The 18,147-nt window shown below is 34.7% G+C and overlaps 3 protein-coding genes, 2 long non-coding RNA genes and 1 pseudogene across 7 annotated transcripts; 2 read left to right on the forward strand and 4 right to left on the reverse strand.

The window, feature by feature from the left end:
* Nucleotides 1-1,446: 1,446 nt before the first annotated feature.
* On the reverse strand, nucleotides 1,447-3,380 carry AT1G31550 (GDSL-like Lipase/Acylhydrolase superfamily protein). Of its 2 annotated transcripts, none has more exons than NM_102894.4 (5): nucleotides 3,018-3,380; nucleotides 2,597-2,809; nucleotides 2,362-2,510; nucleotides 2,001-2,268; nucleotides 1,447-1,913 (listed from the first exon to the last, which is right to left on the reverse strand). In NM_102894.4, the coding sequence occupies exons 1-5, from the start codon at nucleotides 3,283-3,285 to the stop codon at nucleotides 1,636-1,638; spliced, it is 1,176 nt and encodes a 391-aa protein (NP_174440.2). In that variant the 5' UTR covers nucleotides 3,286-3,380; the 3' UTR covers nucleotides 1,447-1,635. The 2 variants fall into 2 exon arrangements, with proteins under 2 accessions (NP_174440.2, NP_001031122.1); NM_001036045.3 differs by having other exon boundaries at nucleotides 1,510-1,913; nucleotides 1,992-2,268.
* Nucleotides 3,381-3,813: 433 nt separating this feature from the next.
* On the reverse strand, nucleotides 3,814-4,410 carry AT1G31555 (uncharacterized protein; the record flags this gene model as incomplete). The annotated part of the gene is made up of 2 exons (NM_001332969.1): nucleotides 3,814-4,232; nucleotides 4,324-4,410. 2 exons carry the CDS (start codon nucleotides 4,408-4,410, stop codon nucleotides 4,128-4,130), a joined length of 192 nt encoding a protein of 63 aa, NP_001321999.1. The 3' UTR covers nucleotides 3,814-4,127.
* A 2,208-nt stretch (nucleotides 4,411-6,618) lies between these two features.
* Nucleotides 6,619-6,967, reverse strand: AT1G06443. The gene has a single exon (NR_139085.1). It is a non-coding gene; the product is annotated as an other RNA (long non-coding RNA).
* AT1G06447 lies at nucleotides 6,694-7,039 on the forward strand. Its single transcript, NR_139086.1, has one exon. It is a non-coding gene; the product is annotated as an other RNA (long non-coding RNA).
* A 1,743-nt stretch (nucleotides 7,040-8,782) lies between these two features.
* On the reverse strand, nucleotides 8,783-15,165 carry AT1G31570 (annotated as a pseudogene; the record flags this gene model as incomplete). The annotated part of the gene is made up of 1 exon: nucleotides 8,783-15,165.
* Nucleotides 15,166-16,997: 1,832 nt separating this feature from the next.
* ECS1 lies at nucleotides 16,998-17,990 on the forward strand. The gene is made up of 2 exons (NM_102895.4): nucleotides 16,998-17,406; nucleotides 17,532-17,990. Exons 1-2 carry the CDS (start codon nucleotides 17,301-17,303, stop codon nucleotides 17,711-17,713), a joined length of 288 nt encoding a protein of 95 aa, NP_174441.1. The 5' UTR covers nucleotides 16,998-17,300; the 3' UTR covers nucleotides 17,714-17,990.
* The last annotated feature ends 157 nt before the right edge of the window (nucleotides 17,991-18,147 follow it).

Genomic DNA, 18,147 nt, shown 5'->3' on the forward strand with positions numbered 1-18,147 from the left:
CCAAATCAAGTAGATGTGCTTCTCATTTTATGCAAAGGAGAGGTTTTATGGAGAAGTATTCTCACGGGCAACATGAGTTTACTGTGAGAAATAGCAAAATGATCATTACATTAGAACGGAAAATGGGTAAAAAAAAACTCTCCTTTATCCAATAACATGTAAAAAACCGTCAACTTTTATTTTGGTATTTAAACCCTCACCTTTTAAAAAATGGTAATATAACATCTAATATTATCAAACCAAATAAATATCAAATAAACTATTATTTTGAAACATAAATAAAACAATTTAGTTTGTATTTATCTATTTCAAATTCGAGTTCGATTTCTTTTCCAGTATTTAGTTGTTGATTTTTTGCGATATAAAAAGTAAGTTTCATTGCCAATACAAATCGTTATGTAAACTAAAATTAGTTTATAGCTTAGCATATTTAATTTTATTTTTGTTCAAATTTGTTCTAACTTTTGAAATTTTAGGAAAATAAATCTTAAACCAAATTATTTTTATTATTTATATTTATTTTGTCTTATTTTAAATTAATTTAATAATCATAGGTGTTATTTTACCATTTTAAAAAAGGTGAGAGCTTAAAAACCCACAAAAATAGTTGACGGTTTTTTACATGTTTTTGGAAAAGGTGAGGGTTTCTTTACACATTTTACCTATTAGAACTAATAAGACACACATTTGGAAAGATTTTAAACAAGGACTTATTTGTGTTAAAATGTAAATATTGTCAACACGAACAAAGATAATCTAATTTTGATGCTAATTTTTAAGATTTATTTAATCAAAAATAAAATAAATCATGCATTGCTTAGTCTTGGTTCTGAATCTGTATTCATGTTGGAACTCTATTAAGTAATAAGTATCACGTTGATACTATCAACCACTTGCTGAACAATATAATAGACTGAAAATAGAGTAAAAGCTGCGTTATTGCAGTCTATATATTTTCTACAAAAGAAGTTCGAATCATATGCTAAACAACAAGAGATTTGACTATGAAGAAGCTAAGTCATTACATTATCGCAATTGGTGTAAAACTAAAATAAGCCACTGGTGTATGAGATTTTTGGGTTACCTGAAAACGTGTGTCCAGCTGGAAGGATACTGAAGTATCTCTCGCAAGATCGTTGAATTCAATGAACGCTGGACCATAACTCGTAATTTTCCAAACCCGAAGCCACAACCTCTAATTTTAGTTTTGTCCCAAATGAAAGTATTTAAATAAATAAATCTACATATTACCAATAGTCTAACAATCTTAACATACTATCCATGTAACCGGACCATTTTCCAAAATATATATACATTTAGATTAAAGATCTCTAGAAATCTACTTTTAACACTCAACATTTTTTCTTCATTGTAAACACCTTTGGAAGAAGAATCCATCATTTTTATCAAATAGGAGAAGATTTCTAAACTTTTTATTTTATTAATCAATTGAATCATGTTTTACCGTCTCTTTTGTTATATGTGTGGCAATGTCAGTAGTCCTCCAACTGGGTTTTAGGATTCTAAGTAGGAGATTCATTGAATTGATAAATTGGTTGTTATTAGAATTTTTTTATCCTTAGATCTTTTTATTCAGATATTTTACATTATGAAATCAACTTGAGCTTGTGTCAACTATTCATCAAAGAATATTGTGTTTCCAACGACTTCCTTCTTCTTAATCATTGAGCTGAGACATGACCAATCGAAAGGAGGAATCGCATATGGTCCTTTGACTAATCCATCAGCCATCGATTTGTGTGCAGCCTCAGTCATATGAAGGCCATCCCAGGCCACATACTTTGAAGGATCACTACAAGCTTCCACTCCTACACTCCCACAACTTCTACTTAAGTTGAAGTTGTACGGCCCTCCTACACCGCAACAAGCTGACAAGTGTCTGTTTATGAATCCTGACAATGTCATTGATTTTAGAAACTCGGTTAGTACCGACTCATTAACTTGGTTGTGAAGAAATCAAGAAGGCTAACCGTATTTACTTGGTTCTCGGCCAAGGCGCAATGAAGCATTGTAGTAGTCAGCATATATGATGTTGACGTGAGGGTTAAGCTTCCTGAGTCTGTTGAGTTCTTCCTGAAGCTGCTCACTGTGGTATTCTCCAAACTTGTTCAGCCATTTCAAACATCCTGTTAAAGGATCATATTCTTCCATGTTTGATGTTTGGTGTAATGTCAAAAATGCTACTGAGCATCCGAGAGGGAACCCTCCGGGCACCAGAAATGTTCTTCCTCCCATACCAATCAACTCCTGGATTCAACACAGTCCCAAAGAAACACACACGTTATAGTTTTTTACTCGTTATTGTGACTAGCAGATCAAGAATCTTATTAAAATGGTTACCGTAATCGCAGAAGAAATAGTACTAATCACCAACGGAACAAGCTCTTTGACCTCGTCCAATGGTCTGAGTTGGAAGAATGGGAAATTGTAATCATTAGCTCCAATCTCTCCCATGAGAATCAAAGCATTTCCAATCATATCTCTACAATCTAAGAACAAATACAAGTTAGCTCAAACCACTTGAAAACAAATACATTATAATCACTTTACTAAAGTTGATCTTCACTATTACTACCTGATGGTAAGCCACATAGATTTGGTAAGCTCTGCTTGAAGATCTTAAGCTGAACTCCTAAACTGAAGTTGTGAGGACAATGGTATCCTTTCTCTTCTAGAAAAGAACTTTCCAATGCAGTTGCTGAGGCTACGGCAAAATTAACTCCTTTCTCAAAGTTTCCATTTGTAGATCCGAAGTAAGGAGGCACATAAGGAAGCCCCAAAAATTCAGCTGCAAAGAAAAACAAAATTGGAGCATCACTTGAGGTTTCACAATGTTAACTTGCTGTTCAAGAAAATAGAAAAACAGAGAAAGATTTGACATAAGAAACCTAAGAATTCAGTGAACAGAACACACAAAATTAGAATGCTTTTATGTAAATTTAACCTAACAAAACTGCGCCAAAACAGTCAATTTACACATAAATAAAGAGAAGTACCGATGAAGTCAATGATGAGGCGACCGTCAGAGAAACGACCGGTTGGGTGGTGGAAGAAAGTTTCTCCGTACGGTGGAAACGCGCTCATAGGAAGATTGTTATGATCTGAGAGACCTAGCAAGTTTCCAGTGTCGGCAATCGAATCGCCGAAACTGATGATCGACTCGAAGTTCCGGCACTGCGATTCCGAGCTTACGATAGAAACAAAAAGAGTAGATAAAAAGAGGCTACCTAGTTTCATCAACACATGAGAATCTAGCGACGCCATGGGAGTGGTCCAGAGTGACTTTCTGTTTTTCTATCTTTTTATTTACTTTATATATATTATTGTTTTGGAATGTACCGTTAGTGATCAATGATGATGACTCAATGAGCCTTTCTTGTTGCCTTATAAAGAAAGGTGGGACAAGGCAATTTACTTTCTATGACCTACAAAATTTTGTATTTGTATCGTTTAAAACGAGCCTTTCTTGTTACCTTACCCACCCTCTAGAAAATATCAAAGAAACAAGTAACAACCATGAGGGAGTGGTGGGGTCAGAAAAACTAGTCAATTTCTTATAACTTCTTATCAAGAGTAAAAATCTTGTTCAGTAAATTAAACAACTAACGAATAACGATCATATACTCCAATTGCTCTTTTATTTAACCTTAGCCTTTTTGAAGCCACAAGCATTGTTAAGTCGAGAGGAATAAATAGAACGAGGCCGACAATAATACCCGAAAGAAAAGTGAGAGTAATACTATTTTACACAACCTATACACTTTTTAGGAAGTGTAGAACCACGTTAGAAAATTAGGTCTAAAAGCTTATTATCTCACGCAGTCAAATGATTTAAACATTTTGTTTTCCTAAAATAATATTAAATTAAAATCTAAATATGTTTTGGCCAACTATCAGAGAAAGATATTATAATTATAGCAATATTTTTTGGTTGATCTGAAACTCAACGCCGATGATCACTCGGGTGACTTTATTAGGTAAGAAATGGACTACATCGGGTGAAATCCAAGAGCTTCATAGGTGAAATAAAATCAGAAGGCGTGAATAACACGTAATCGAGTGTTTTAGCAAATCCTGGCACATATTTTGTGAACTTTGGCTCTCCTTTAGTGAATCCATACGCACTGCATAGTCCAAAATTCAGTGTCTTCTTCTTCACCTCCCAAAGGCCACACAATCGGTATATTGTCTGAATTTAGGTATGCATACACCTGAAGAGAGTGTGAAAGAGAATAAAATCATGTTTCTTGGACAAGAAGAAACGAAAACAAAATAACATTCCAAATATGGTTGAAGTTATACATCACTCGAGGGGTTCGAATTGAAGTCACCAGCAAGGATCACCGATGGACTGCAATTTTCTACAGCCGATATCGTCCTCTTGAACATGGCTAATCTAAACATTAGAGACTTGGCTTGAGCCAGTTTTACATCATCCCATTCATCAGGTTTCCTGCGTTTGAAAAATTATGAAAATCATATATATATGAAAGTTGGCCAACTCTCTCCAAATGAGTGACACATCATCACACAATAAAATGACATGTGTCATTCTATATTAATTAAATTAAAAGAGTAGTAAAACTAATTGAGAAAAAATCAAAAGTCTTTTGTTGTGTTAAATTCTTCATTAATTTCACTCTTAAATGAATTTTCTAAAAACATTCAATTATAAAAATTCATAATAATGTATCAAGCACTACTTTCATTCTATTCTACTTATTTTATTAAATTGTTTTTTTATCAATAATCATTAATTTAATGGCTAAATATTTACTTGTGTTGTAGTTTAGATGTTTGCTACGTAACCTCATATTAATTTAGTAATTTTAGTTAGATATTTTCTTATTATTACGTTTTCTGAATATGGTTTATCATATGACTTTCTTTCTGTACATTTTTGTGCGTTCTGATAACTTGATAACATCGATATACAATTTTTTTACGTAATAGTCATCTGAGACATTGGACATACCAAAAAAAAAAAAACATGACTATATGGCTATATGCAAGGGAAGATAATTAAAGTGTTAACTTAGATTACTAAAATATCATAATGTGATATTGTGTATTAGATGATGATAGAATATATGGAATAAAGAATTGTTTATTACAACTAAGTTAGACAAGTTTCAAAATACATAAGTAATATAACTACATACATATGTATCAATATATCATATATTGTTGTTGTATCTGATCATGATAGTGAAATATTAAAATAATAGATGTATAAATATTTATATTATATTTGAATTGATATTTCGAGTTATACATGAATCTAATTATAAAAAATAATAGTTTTATTAAATAGATATGAATTTATCAAAATGAACATCGAAATCAATAAAAAAACTCATAATCATATTTTTCCGATAATTTTAAAAATAAAAACCCACGCGTAGCATGGGCGCTCATCTAATATATATTAATAAACCAAAAGGTTAAACGAAATACTCATAAATTTCTAGCTAATGAATATTAATTATTTTACCCGGATTTTAAATGAGTGGTTGCATCTTACAACAATAACGACATGATTAAACGGTTTTAAAATCTTGAAAGCTGCCAATATTCCGAGGCAATTGCAATTTAGTTTTTTAACTGCATCACCACGTATGGTACTCGCCACACAACGGCTTTCAGCAAGATTGTTGTAGTCTACAATATTGTATGTAATCAACTCTGCTGTGTTTGAAGAAAAGAAAAAAAAGAACAAGGGACTTTGTTAGGCTCATTAATTAGACTTAAACCCTAAGATCACATTTTACGTGTTAAAGTCTCTATTTATACAATTTGGGCTTGAAAAAGATTGCACAGCCGTCTCTTTTATATCCTTCTCCTCTTGGAAAATAAATTCCAGTGTATCGAAAAAACTAATGTACTCGTCTACTTCCTGCAAATGTTTATCATGAATTTAGGCTTACACAAGTCCCCCCCATTATGTGTGATACGAGAGACAAAGAAAAAGAAACCTGTAGACAGATGAAATCAGCTTTAAAACTCGTTATATTATCAAGAATCTCCTTTGAACGGTTATCCCACCTATGAAAAAAAGATTAAAAGCATAGGCTTGATCTTTCTTTTGATAAACCATGAATCAACCAGATTGAACCGGAGTGGGCAAGTGGCACGAGATGGGTTAGTCTGCTATGGTCCATCTCAATTTATCGGAATAAAATCCTTAGATAGAGGATTGTTTTATTTAGCTAGTGTCGGAATGAACATTTGGAATTTCTAATCATGAACCCCAAAAAAAAATCATAAATAAAATTTTTGAAGAGTTTACTTGAACAGTTTTCATCAATAAAGAAAAAAAATTGTTAGCTCCAGACGCTTGATTCAGCCATTCGGGTTGTCGTATAAATTCAAGTTTTGATCAAACATTGTCTTAAATTGATATTTCGGATCTAATGAATCATTAAGTTTGGTTTTTAGATCATATAAGTTTGGATTTTTTTCTTGGACTCACTTGAGAATGGGATATTCGTATCTCAAAGCTCATACGCCAAGAGTCTTGTGACAAGGTTCAAAGTACATCCCAAGGTATATCATTTTCCAAAACACCCAAGATCATTACGGTAGAACCGTTAAAAGATGATGAAAAAAAGATGATGAAGAAGATCAGAAACTTGATGAGAAATTGTTTCAGACAGTAACCCACAAACCAAGAAGCTGCCCCACCTAAATAATGCAATGAAACCGTATCCACAGAAATACACACACACATAAATAATAAATATTAGAATAATGCATGGGGGTAAAGACATTTCGCCGAAGACTAAGAAATGATCCAAAACTCGAAGACCCTTAAGAGACTACTAAGTCGTCGATAGCTTCAACCTCTCTTCTCTTATCTCTCCGATATTTTAGTCTTATTCTCTACCATATATCTTCACTTCTCTATTCTATATAAATGCATAAACCTGAGTCACGCTGATAAGTAAATTAAGAAAGGAATATTAATTAAGATGGCATCTTCTATAGTCTCCTGCAATATAGCTTTTTCGTGTATCGATGACAGTCGATAACTCATTTTAGAGCATGTGCAATGGATAGAGATTTTATAAATCGTTTATTTAATGTACAATGTGCAATGGATAAAACTTAAATAAATAATAACCGTAATTTTAAATAAAATAAAAAAATTAAATTTTTGAATCGATAACTGTAACTAATCAAAATTTTATCATATTCGTTCTGGTTCGTTTTTTTCTTTTAAAATAACTCATTTGGATATTTTCTAAGTTTCTGGATATTTTGGTTAACCGTTTGGTTATTGGTTCGATTTTATTTTATTTAAAACTTAAATCAATAACTCAACTAAATTATATGCATTAAAATAATATATTCGATAGACTTATAAAATCTCTAAATGAGTTATCGACTGTCACGTCATCGATACACGGAAGGGCTATGTTGTAGGAGATTTTTCAGATTGTGGTTTGACATGTATTTATTTGACATGGAGGTTTATCTTGCAAAAAAAAAATTACATATAGGATTTTTTTTGCACAAAATCCTTATGTTTTCAAACGGAGTTATCTAGTGCCACGTCATCTATACACGGGAGGGTTGTATTGCGGGTGACTTTAGAGATGGTGGGGTTGACTTGCATAATTCGAACTTGGAGGGTAAACTTGCAAACGAGATTGATTTGGAGAGTTATTTTGCAGAAAACCCTTATTTATTATATACATGTGTTTTTCATATTTCACAGATTTATCAAATGCAAATACACACATATTCTATCAAATATCCAGAATGGGAAGTACTTCAAGACAATTATAAAATATGGGAAGTAGAATTTGAACAAGATAATTATATGATAAATTGGGAGGTTTGACGAGGGAATAATTAAAAACAAAATCTACTATAATATGTAGTTTTTACTTTTGAGAGCATAATTTGATAAATTAAATGAGTACTTTTAATATGAATGAAGAGATGAGAGCACAAATTTCCTCTATTCGAAATATTTAGTTGATAAACAATATGTAGTTTTAAGTTATAATTTCAGAAATGAGTACTTTTAATTGCTAATAAAGAAATAAGAGAACAAAATTACTCTTTATCACAAATTAAGATATGAAATATAGAGTTGATAGTAAATTTAAAAATTTATTATTTTACTTGTAAAAATTAACCAACTACTGTCCACATAATTCATATATCATCGAAGAGCATCATCCACCACAAACAAAAATAATATATCATCTACGACTATGATACTTATCATCTCACTACAACAAATATCTACATTATTAGCCAGTGAAAAGCGCTATAATATGTCATTAATAGCGTTTTCATAAACGCTGTCTTATGCCTTTGTTATTTTAGACATATACGATAGCGTCAGAATTGTATGATATGTTATAATTTTCTACCATAGCTCTAATGAAATGCTTTATTAGCACATACCAATATTTTTGTTAAATTATTTAATAATCCATATTCTTCGCTATGTTAGGTGTTTTAACCATAACATTACGAAAACGTTACATTACATTTGAAGTTTTTAGTAGCATGATTTGTAAATGCGATAATATATGTTTTTCATAACAATGATAACCTCTTATGATCGAAGTAACCGAAACTTTTTAACAAAAGCATCATTCATTTGCAATAAAACATCCAATACACATAAGTTTAAATCCAGGATACAAAATACAATTCTCAAGCCATGTTCTACTTAACTACATTATCCAAAACGAATTACAAACTAGGAAACACAACAAAAGTCTCAAGAGTATAGTAAACCTCAAGACATGATAACCTTGTCCTCTGGCCATGCAATGGCTGTGCCAAGTGCATCTTCCATGATCTCGACTTCATCTGATGGCCTCCACACTGTTACATCGCTTACTTTCACAATATCGACCCACACTTTAACTGCATTATCATCCAATGGAACAAAGTGAACCTTCTGTTTTGGATCGTTTGTTGCCCAACGTCTTTCAGCCATAACTCGTTTCTTTCCAGTAATATCCATCAACTTGCACTTCATATTTTTCTTAGAAATGCCTTGATTGAAACACTGCCATGTTCATAACATTAATAAACCAAAGACTGATCAGACAATTTGACAGAAGCAATTTCAAGATACTAAGGAAACATTTACCTGAGATTTTTGTAGAGTTTTCTGTATTGGAGAGCTTGAACCATTTGCATTCTCCAAAGGAGTTTCAGATCCTGAAGCTGAAGACTTAGAACTTGTGGATTTAAAAGCTGCAGATTTAGAACATGCGGCTGTAGATTTTGCCCCTGCTGAAGATTTAGAAGCTAATCCTGAGTGCTGAAGAGATAACTTCTGATTACCACTAGCAGATGGGAGATTTTCAAATACCACTTTATGCACAGGCCATGATACAAAAGCCATCAAACAATCCTCAAGGTACATCATTTCCATTGTAGGCCTCCATACAAATGTTTCTCGCATTAGCACTTTATCCACAAAAACATTAACTGCGCTCGGTCCAAGAGGAAGTCCATTAACTAATGCATTTTTCTCTTGGGTCTGCCATCGACCCTCAGCAACAATGACTTCATCTGTTGACAAATCCAATAGCTTACATTTGTTCTGAGAATTTCCTCTAAGGCCCTGTCAAACACAATCAGTTAAAAAATCAAATAAGACTCTGTCTCTACTTGATAAAACATGAACTCATCAATAAGCTGACTAAGAATGTGCTGAAATCTGCAGTTTACCAAAGGCGCAATGTCTCTGCTTCATTCTGGTAAGTTCATCTTGCAACTCATTGACCTTTTTCAATAAAAGAACTTGCTTCTCTTCCATGTCAGTCATGCACTTTCTCTTGACTTGGAGGCAAGCTAGTTTTGTTTTACTCATGCCTCTACTCATTGCTCTCAGCCTTCCCGGATTGTCTGGTCCTAAGAGTTGAGAGAGGTGATCTTCTTCTGGATTTGCTGACGTTGGTGGACCATCACTTCCAACCAGCTCAGCCGCCTTTCTCTACAGAATATGAAATTTGTGTCATCTAATAATATTGGGAAAGGAAATCATTCACACTCTTGCAGTGATTACTTACAATCTGTTCAGCAGCATTAGTGTTCACCGGCGTACCATCCTTTTTGGTACGGGACTTTACCCAGAACTTTAGCCTTGTCACTTCTGATGGATCTCCACTTTCAAGTTTCTGTGTCAAAAGGAAAATATCATTCAAAGTCTATGAGAATGCATTCTTACCGGAAGAGACAACATACATGTCAATTTACTAACCATGTCTTCTGCTAATCTCACCATTCCTTTACGACTTGTAGTATGAGGTATCTGATTCCTCCTCCTTTCTTTGTATTTATCACTCACAACCTACCAACTAAACATGTTAATAATTGACAAATAAAATTTTAAATGGTCATAATTCCAACTCATTACCTTAAAGGCTGCGCTAGTTTTGATTTTAACAAATTTCCGCCATTCTATTGGGGAAATATTCATTGGTCTCAGATTCATCTTTTGCTGATTATTAGGAGCCAGATTAATATCCTTGACAGTCCGAGACTTGTATGACCTCCACAGACTGCCCATTTGCTTTAGAACAGCAACCCTTTGAAACTCTTCATCAAGCTCAAACCTTGCCTGCAATCATTTACCATCAGACAAAGTATGGAAATAAACCTTTACATAACTAATCAAAAAAAAGAAACTGAAAAGAAGAATTTACCTGCATAGATTTCCAGGGAACAGTTTTCATATCCTGACTAACATCCTTCCAAGTTTCAATTGTGATAGGAACATGTTCACGTACCAATGTGCCTACATATGATGCCAGCTTAACTGAACCTGGACCAACAGGATCTCTCATAATAGTGTACTCAACTCTTTCTCGAACAGTTGGATCCTTGGCGATGTTCTTCATCTTTGTTGGTCCCCTTTGTCTCTTACGCTTAGCCTGAGGCTCAGTTCTTCCTGACAATTCAATCTCCCCTACCGCCTCTTCCTCATTCAGCCCATCCTTATCAGTCACTAAAGGATTTTCCTTTTGTAAAAGATCCTCCTCAGCTTGTTGGTCTACTACAGGCTCAGTTTGAGGCTCAGTTTGCTTAGCCGAAGGCTCAGTTTGCTCAGCTGCTGTATCTTGGGGCTCAATGGTGCCTATATACTCTGGCTCATCATCTGCAACTTTCTTCTTTCTTTTCTGTCCACCTTTCTTCTTTGGTCTACCCATTTCAGTTCACCTGCATTTCACAGAAAGAATTCCATGTCAGTCATACTTCAAAAAACAAAAATGACAACAAAAACTATCATGAGTAAACATAGAGCATGCAAGGCATAAAACAATAACACATAAAATGAATAAGAATCTACATTTGACACATAAATTCCTTCACAATCAGATCTAGCATATTCAGCTTCATCCATTTCAGCGTCCATGTCAATATCTGCTGGTAATGGACCAATCTCTGCGTTTCCTTCCTAAGCATCTTCTTTACTATATCTTCTAGATGAACCTTTCATAGCAACATACCAACTAGATGAATCATCTACCCTTGAATAGAAGACTTGCTTCGCCAGAGATGCTAATATAAATGGATCCTTTAAAAAGCTGACTTGACTGTGATTCTAGTTAACCAATGTGAACCCATCTTCTACCTTAACCCCATTACCTCTAACTGCCCATTGACACCGAAATATAGGAACATAGAACACATTGTAGTCCAACAATATGATGTCAGTTACTGTCCTATAGTACGATACCAAGTCAACAACCTGTGATGTATCTTTAGCACTAGATCTACATATAGTTGTTGCTTCATAATAAACTCCACTATTCTGACTTTCCCTTTCAAGTGATCGTGTGTGAAACCGTTGTCCATTCACAATATAACCAGTATAGGACCTTGCACTACACCGTGGACCATATGCAAGCCATTTAATTGTATCTTCATGTCCATTTGAAGAAAGAGGTATCTACCAAATGATAAACTAAAAGTCAGTCACTTATATTCTCATAAACCATAAAATTCAGTTAGCAAAAGTATTTGCCTGTTCTTTTAACCAAGATGCAAAATTTTTGGCATGCATATTCAATAAGAATGATGCATCACGTTTACATCTTGGATTTGTGTCTTGGAGATATTGCAAGTGCATGCTGTTCACAGTTGAATACAGGAATTTGAAAAATCAGCTTGCTATATTCAGTTTCGTAAATGAACATTAGATAAATTTCTGAAAGCGATAGAACTTACTCCACATAAGGATCCAAGGCAGCCATATTTTGGATGACAGCAAGATGGGCTATGTTCTTATCTACTTCAGTGAGCATAAATGAAGTTCCTGCGGATATTGGACGCCCTTCTAGTATGGAGTTGTTCTCATACTCTGTATTCCTTTCTGGTTTCTCTTCTACACTTGTAGTCTTTTTCAGAAAATCACTACAGAACTGCATGCATTCTTCTGCGAGATAAGACTCAGCAATACAAACGTCTGGTTTTACGGAGTTTCGTACAAAATCTTTCAGAACTTTCATGTACCTACAAAGTGGCAATGAGAAACATTATTCTATGAAAACATACAATTTTCACAGAATAACAATTTTTAAAAAACTGAAACTTTACCTTTCGAATGGATACATCCATCTAAAATGGATTGGTCCTCCTAGTCGAGCCTCTCTTCCCAAATGTACAGTCAAGTGAACCATAATATTAAAGAAGGTGGGTGGAAAAAACCGTTCAAACATACAAAGAGTTTCCACAATTTCAGCTTCCATTACTGAAATCACCTCTATGTTAATAACTCTCTGACACAAGGGATTGAAAAATGAGCATAAGCGTATTATTGCTGTCCGAGGACCTTTTGGTAACAAACCCATTAGTGCAACAGAAAGAAACTACTGCATCAAGACGTGATAATCATGAGATTTGAGTCCCATTATCTTACAATCTTCTACTGATACACACCTTCATATATTAGAACAATACCGATCAGGACCTTTAAACTCAAATAGATGCTTGCAGAATGTTTTTTTCTCTGATTTGGACAAAGACCAAGGTGCTGCTGGAAGGTTTGTTCGTTTTCCTTGTGCGTTAGGATGCAAATCCTTCCTTACACCAAGATCTTGCAGATCTTTCCTAGAATTAAGCCCATCTTTAGATTTTCCACAATGTAACAAAGTAGATACAATGCTTGCACCCACATTTCGCTCTACATGCATTACATCCAAGTTATGCCTTACCGGTAAATTCTAAACAATAGAAAAACAGTTCATAAGGATCACACCATAAACGTCACTTAAATGATCAATAGATAAATTAACGTTTACCTCCCAATAAGACAGCTTGAAAAAAATGGATCTCTTCTTCCATCTTGATAACTCATCTTCGTCTACTTCTACTTCCTCATCTTCTTCGGATTCACTAGATTCATTGTCACTATCAGTGACTGATTCAATGCAGTCATTCCTTTTTCTCTTCCTCCCAGATTCTTTAGCATTCCCGAAATCGTTTTTGAAGTTTTTCAGGTTATGTGAAACTTCACGACCTGTTAGAATTCTTGCCTTTCTCCCATGTTCTACCTTTCCGTCAAACCAAGCCTTCTTGTTTTTATAACTATGTGTTGGTGCCAACCCTTTTCTATGACACATAAACACATGCTTTCTGCTATATTTCAACCACATACTATCTGTGCCTTTTCCACATAGAGGACAGCCCATTTTACCTTTAACTTTGCATCCAGCAAGGTTTCCATAGGCGGGAAAGTCACTGATGGTCCAGAAAAGCATTGCCTTTAGAGTAAATGTAGTCTTACTGAAGGCGTCATATGTTAACTCACCCTTCTTCCACAGATGGTTAAGATCTTCAATAAAGGGTTCCAAGTACACATCAATACTATTTCCAGGTTGTTGTGGACCAGGAATAAGCAGGCTTAGCATTATGTTCTCATTCTTCATACATTGGTCAGGAGGCAAATTGTAGTTTACTAACAGAACAGGCCAGCAACTATACCTAGTATTCTTCATGTTGAATGGATTAAATCCATCTGTGGAAAGGCCAAGCCGCATGTTTCTTTCTTCAGCAGCAAATTCAGGATACTTGTCAATCATCTTATCCCATGTAACTGAATCTACAGGGTGACGATGTTTTCCATCAGTGCTTTTGTTACTATAATGCCACCTTAAGTCCTTGGCCATTTCCTTTGATCTGAACATTTTCTTAAACCGTGGAATTATCAAAAAGTATCGTAATACCTTCTGTGGGACTCCTTTCTTAGCTTCACCAGTTTGCATGTAATTCTTCCACCGTGACGCATTGCATTTAGGACAATTTTCTAGATTCTTGTACCTCTTTCTAAATAGACAGCAGTCGTTTACACATGCATGAATCTTTTCATATCCCATATCAAAGCTCTTTAAAAATTTCTTGACTTCATACAATGATGTACGAAGCACATTGTCTGCGGGCAACATCTCTGGCAATGTTCCAAGCAGTTCATTGAAACTCTTATCAGACCAACCATTTTTGGTCTTAATCCTAAAAAGAGTCACTATAGCCGACAATTGTTGTGGTTTAAACAGCTAGGATATAGAGGTGTTTCAGCATCTGCTAACTTTGCCAGGAACTCATCTTCTCTTATGTCCTCACCCTCTGCAATCTCACCTAAGTCAGCATCAAAACACTAAGCTGCTTGGTATAGCTCCAAAATTTCAGCATTCCACCGACTGAAGTTGCTTTCACAGTCAACCACTGAGTCCACGTCCCCATGATGATACCAATCAGCTCTCAACTTGTAAGCCTCATCCATCCCCTTCTTACAAGATTATCCACCACATCGCTGCCTGACTGTCGTTCCACACTACGACAGTCTTTGCAGGGACATATTATCATGTCAATGACTCCTAATGCAGCAGCCACATCGGTTACAAATTTCTGAGCACCTTTCTCATATCCAGGATCAGCTCTTCAATAAATGAGTAAACAGGAAAAATAAAAAACCTCTTAAAGCAACCAAACCTAAACAGAAAACTAACCCATATTAATTATCTGCTTACCTGCATAGACGAACCCATGCCTTGTCCAACATTATATGTTCTAAGCTTAATTAAAACCTTTGTAAGAGCAATTCAAACCATAAGCAACATTAAACTATTGAAGACAGTAACTCAAATAGCATCACAGACAAGTGCTCTTGGACCAATATACCAACTTATCTCTTATCAAGTTCATCAAATTAAGAAATAAACAATGGCAAACACAATCGACAGTAGCTCTATCTCAGATTAAATCAAAGACACATGTTTTAGGACCAACAAATTACACTATCTCAGCCAATAAAACCAATCGACAACAATCACAGCAACTTAAGTAAAGAACAGAACAAAAGAATCACAGCAACTTAAGTTCATACAACTCATAAGTAAAGAACAGAACAAAAGAATCACATGCACAAAATTTAGTTGAAAGGGACTAACCTGTCGTGTGAATAGAAGAAGAAAAGTTTCAGTTCCTCGACATTGCAATCACCAACACTTGATAAAAAACGATAATCAGTATAAGTTGAAGCAAAAAGTTTAAGAACTCTAAATCAATCTACCCTAATTTCATTCAAATCACAAAGCCCTAAATATTGAAAACAAATCGATGCATATAAACCCCAAAATCAAATCGTCACAAAGAACTAGGTCAAATTGAGAGTACAAAGGAAATTAGAGTAAGACATGCCTTGAATTTGAGCTCACTGGTGGCTGCGACAAGGTTAGAGCTCACTGGTGGCTGCGACAAGGTTAGAGCTCACTGGTGGCTGCAAAATAGAAGTGGATTCGATGAGATTAGGTCAAATTGCGAGTAAGATGGAAGCTGAAATGGATTAATAAGGAAGAAAGACAAGGTTGAAAGAGAGTAACCTTGAATTTGAGCTCAACGGTGGCTGAGCTGGAGAATGTGGCGGCGGAGAATCCGAATTTCTGGCCAGCGACAAGGTTGAATCGACTTTGGGTTGCAAATTGGAAGTGGATTCGATGGAATTGGAAGTGGATTCGACAGATCTGAAACGTTTAGGCTGAAGACTGAAATTTTGGTCTTCTCGATTTTGTTAGATTTTCTCGAAGCTGCAGAGGGAAGTGAATAATTTTGCCTAAGTGTTGGCGCTTAAGTGAATAATTTTGCCTAAGTGTTGGCGGAATAAAGTATTTTAGATTGCTAGAGGATTTTTGGTCTTAACATTTATAAGGTGCTATTAAAAAGTAACCAAAAAATTAAACTCATCTTTTATAGCAGTTCAGGAAAATGAGCTATCCTCTACTGTTATCAATGATGACTTTTTTTGTAGTGTCTGTCAATTATAAACCGACATTTTCCAATAGACTCATCAAAAATACAACAAGATCATATCTTTGAAAACCATCTAGCGTACATCATATATTTTTGGCGATGATCTTGATGCAGTAGAACTCGCTAAATGATTCATAACCCGACCATCACTATTGTTGTCATCACTTTTTTTTGTTCAACGAGAGAGAAATCACAATTTTTTAAAAAAGAAAAAAAAATTATTGAAGAAAAATCATATTCTATTTTTTTATTGTCAATAGAATTTTTATTGATAGGATTCAAGTAGGAATAGTTGGCAAGTACAAAAACACTTCTGGAGACATAAGCCAGCGAGTAAAGAAATGTAATCAATATAGTACTAGTACTGATCTCTTCCTAATGAAAGTAATCCATAAAGACGTATTTGTATATGTGAATTAGATCAATGAATTTGAAATGAGTATAGTGGTTGAACTGAATTTTTTCTTGGACTCACTTGAGAATGGGATATTCGTGTCTCAAAGCTCATACGCCAAGAGTCTTGTGACAAGGTTCAAAGTACATCCCAAGGTCTATCATTTTCCAAAACACCCAAGATCATTACGGTAGAACCGTTAAAAGATGATGAAGAAAAGATGATGAAGAAGATCAGAAACTTGATGAGAAATTGTTTCAGACAGTAACCCACAAACCAAAAAGCTGCCCCACCTAAATAATGCAATGAAACCGGTAACAATCGTGTCCACAGAAATACACACCCACACACACAAATAATAAGTATTAGCTAGAATAATGCATGGGGGCAAAGACATTTCGCCAAAGACTACGAAATGATCCAAAACTTGAAGACCCTTAAGAGACTACTAAGTCGTCGATAGCTTCAACCTCTCTTTTCTTATCTCTCAAATATTTTATTCTTATTCTCTACCATATATCTTCACCTCTCTATTCTATATAAATGCATAAACTTGAGTCACGCTGATAAGTAAATTAAGAAAGGAATATTCATTAAGATGGCATCTTCTATAGTCTCTTCCATGTTTCTCTTTCTCCTTCTTCTTCTTGTATTTCCACATATAGATAATGTCCTTGGCGCACGAATGGAACTCCGTGAACTTGGTGAGTATTTTTTATTTTGTCTCTAAATATTCGTAAGTTATTAATATTTTACTTTATCAGTTAGGTTTATTAGGGGTGTTGAGTTATATATGTATGTGTAAACCGTTTAATTGGTACTGGTGCAGGAGAGATAAATTATGCTGATCCACTAGGTTTTACTCGGCCCATTGTCCCCATTCATGTTCCGGGTTTTCCGCCTCGGCGGCCAACTATTCCGCAGTTACCACCATATCGTCCCAGAAGGTGCCCTTTCTGTTATCCTCCTCCTCCCCCAAAGGCTTTCCCAAAAAACTCACCAAGTCACTGATGTCACTATAGCTACGAAATTGCGTCAATAAATGTATGCACGTTAATTTGTTTCATTTGTGATGTGTGGGGCTCTTTATCTATTATATGCATGTCACGTGTTTGTCATATTTGCAATGTATCATGTATGTGGCTCTTTATCTATTATATGCATGTGTTTGTCAATTGTCATATTTGCGATGTATCATGTATGATGTATGTGGGCTCTTTATTTATTATATGCATGTGTTTTTCATATTTGACAGATTTATCGAATGCAAATACACACATCTTCTATCAAATATCCAGAATGGGAAGTACTCCAAGACAATTAAAAAAATGGGAAGTAGAATTTGAACAAGTTAAATTATATGATAAATTGGGAGGTTTGACGAGGGAATAATTAAAAAAAAAAATATATCGCCGAGAAACACTTTAAAAGGTAAACCTTACCCT

Source organism: Arabidopsis thaliana, assembly GCF_000001735.4.
Source record: "Arabidopsis thaliana chromosome 1 sequence".
NCBI lineage: Eukaryota > Viridiplantae > Streptophyta > Magnoliopsida > Brassicales > Brassicaceae > Arabidopsis > Arabidopsis thaliana.

Excerpts from the sequence above, each read along its gene's own strand:
- AT1G31550 (NM_001036045.3), bottom strand. The coding sequence starts at position 3,285 with ATGGCGTCGCTAGATTCTCATGTGTTGATGAAACTAGGTAGCCTCTTT. Across the intron at positions 2,511-2,596 it reads TCTATGTGGCTTACCATCAG|ATTGTAGAGATATGATTGGA; the intron begins GTAGTAATAGTG and ends ATTTGTTCTTAG. Across the intron at positions 1,914-1,991 it reads CCGAGAACCAAGTAAATACG|GATTCATAAACAGACACTTG; the intron begins GTTAGCCTTCTT and ends TGACATTGTCAG.
- ECS1 (NM_102895.4), top strand. The coding sequence starts at position 17,301 with ATGGCATCTTCTATAGTCTCTTCCATGTTTCTCTTTCTCCTTCTTCTT. Across the intron at positions 17,407-17,531 it reads AATGGAACTCCGTGAACTTG|GAGAGATAAATTATGCTGAT; the intron begins GTGAGTATTTTT and ends GTACTGGTGCAG.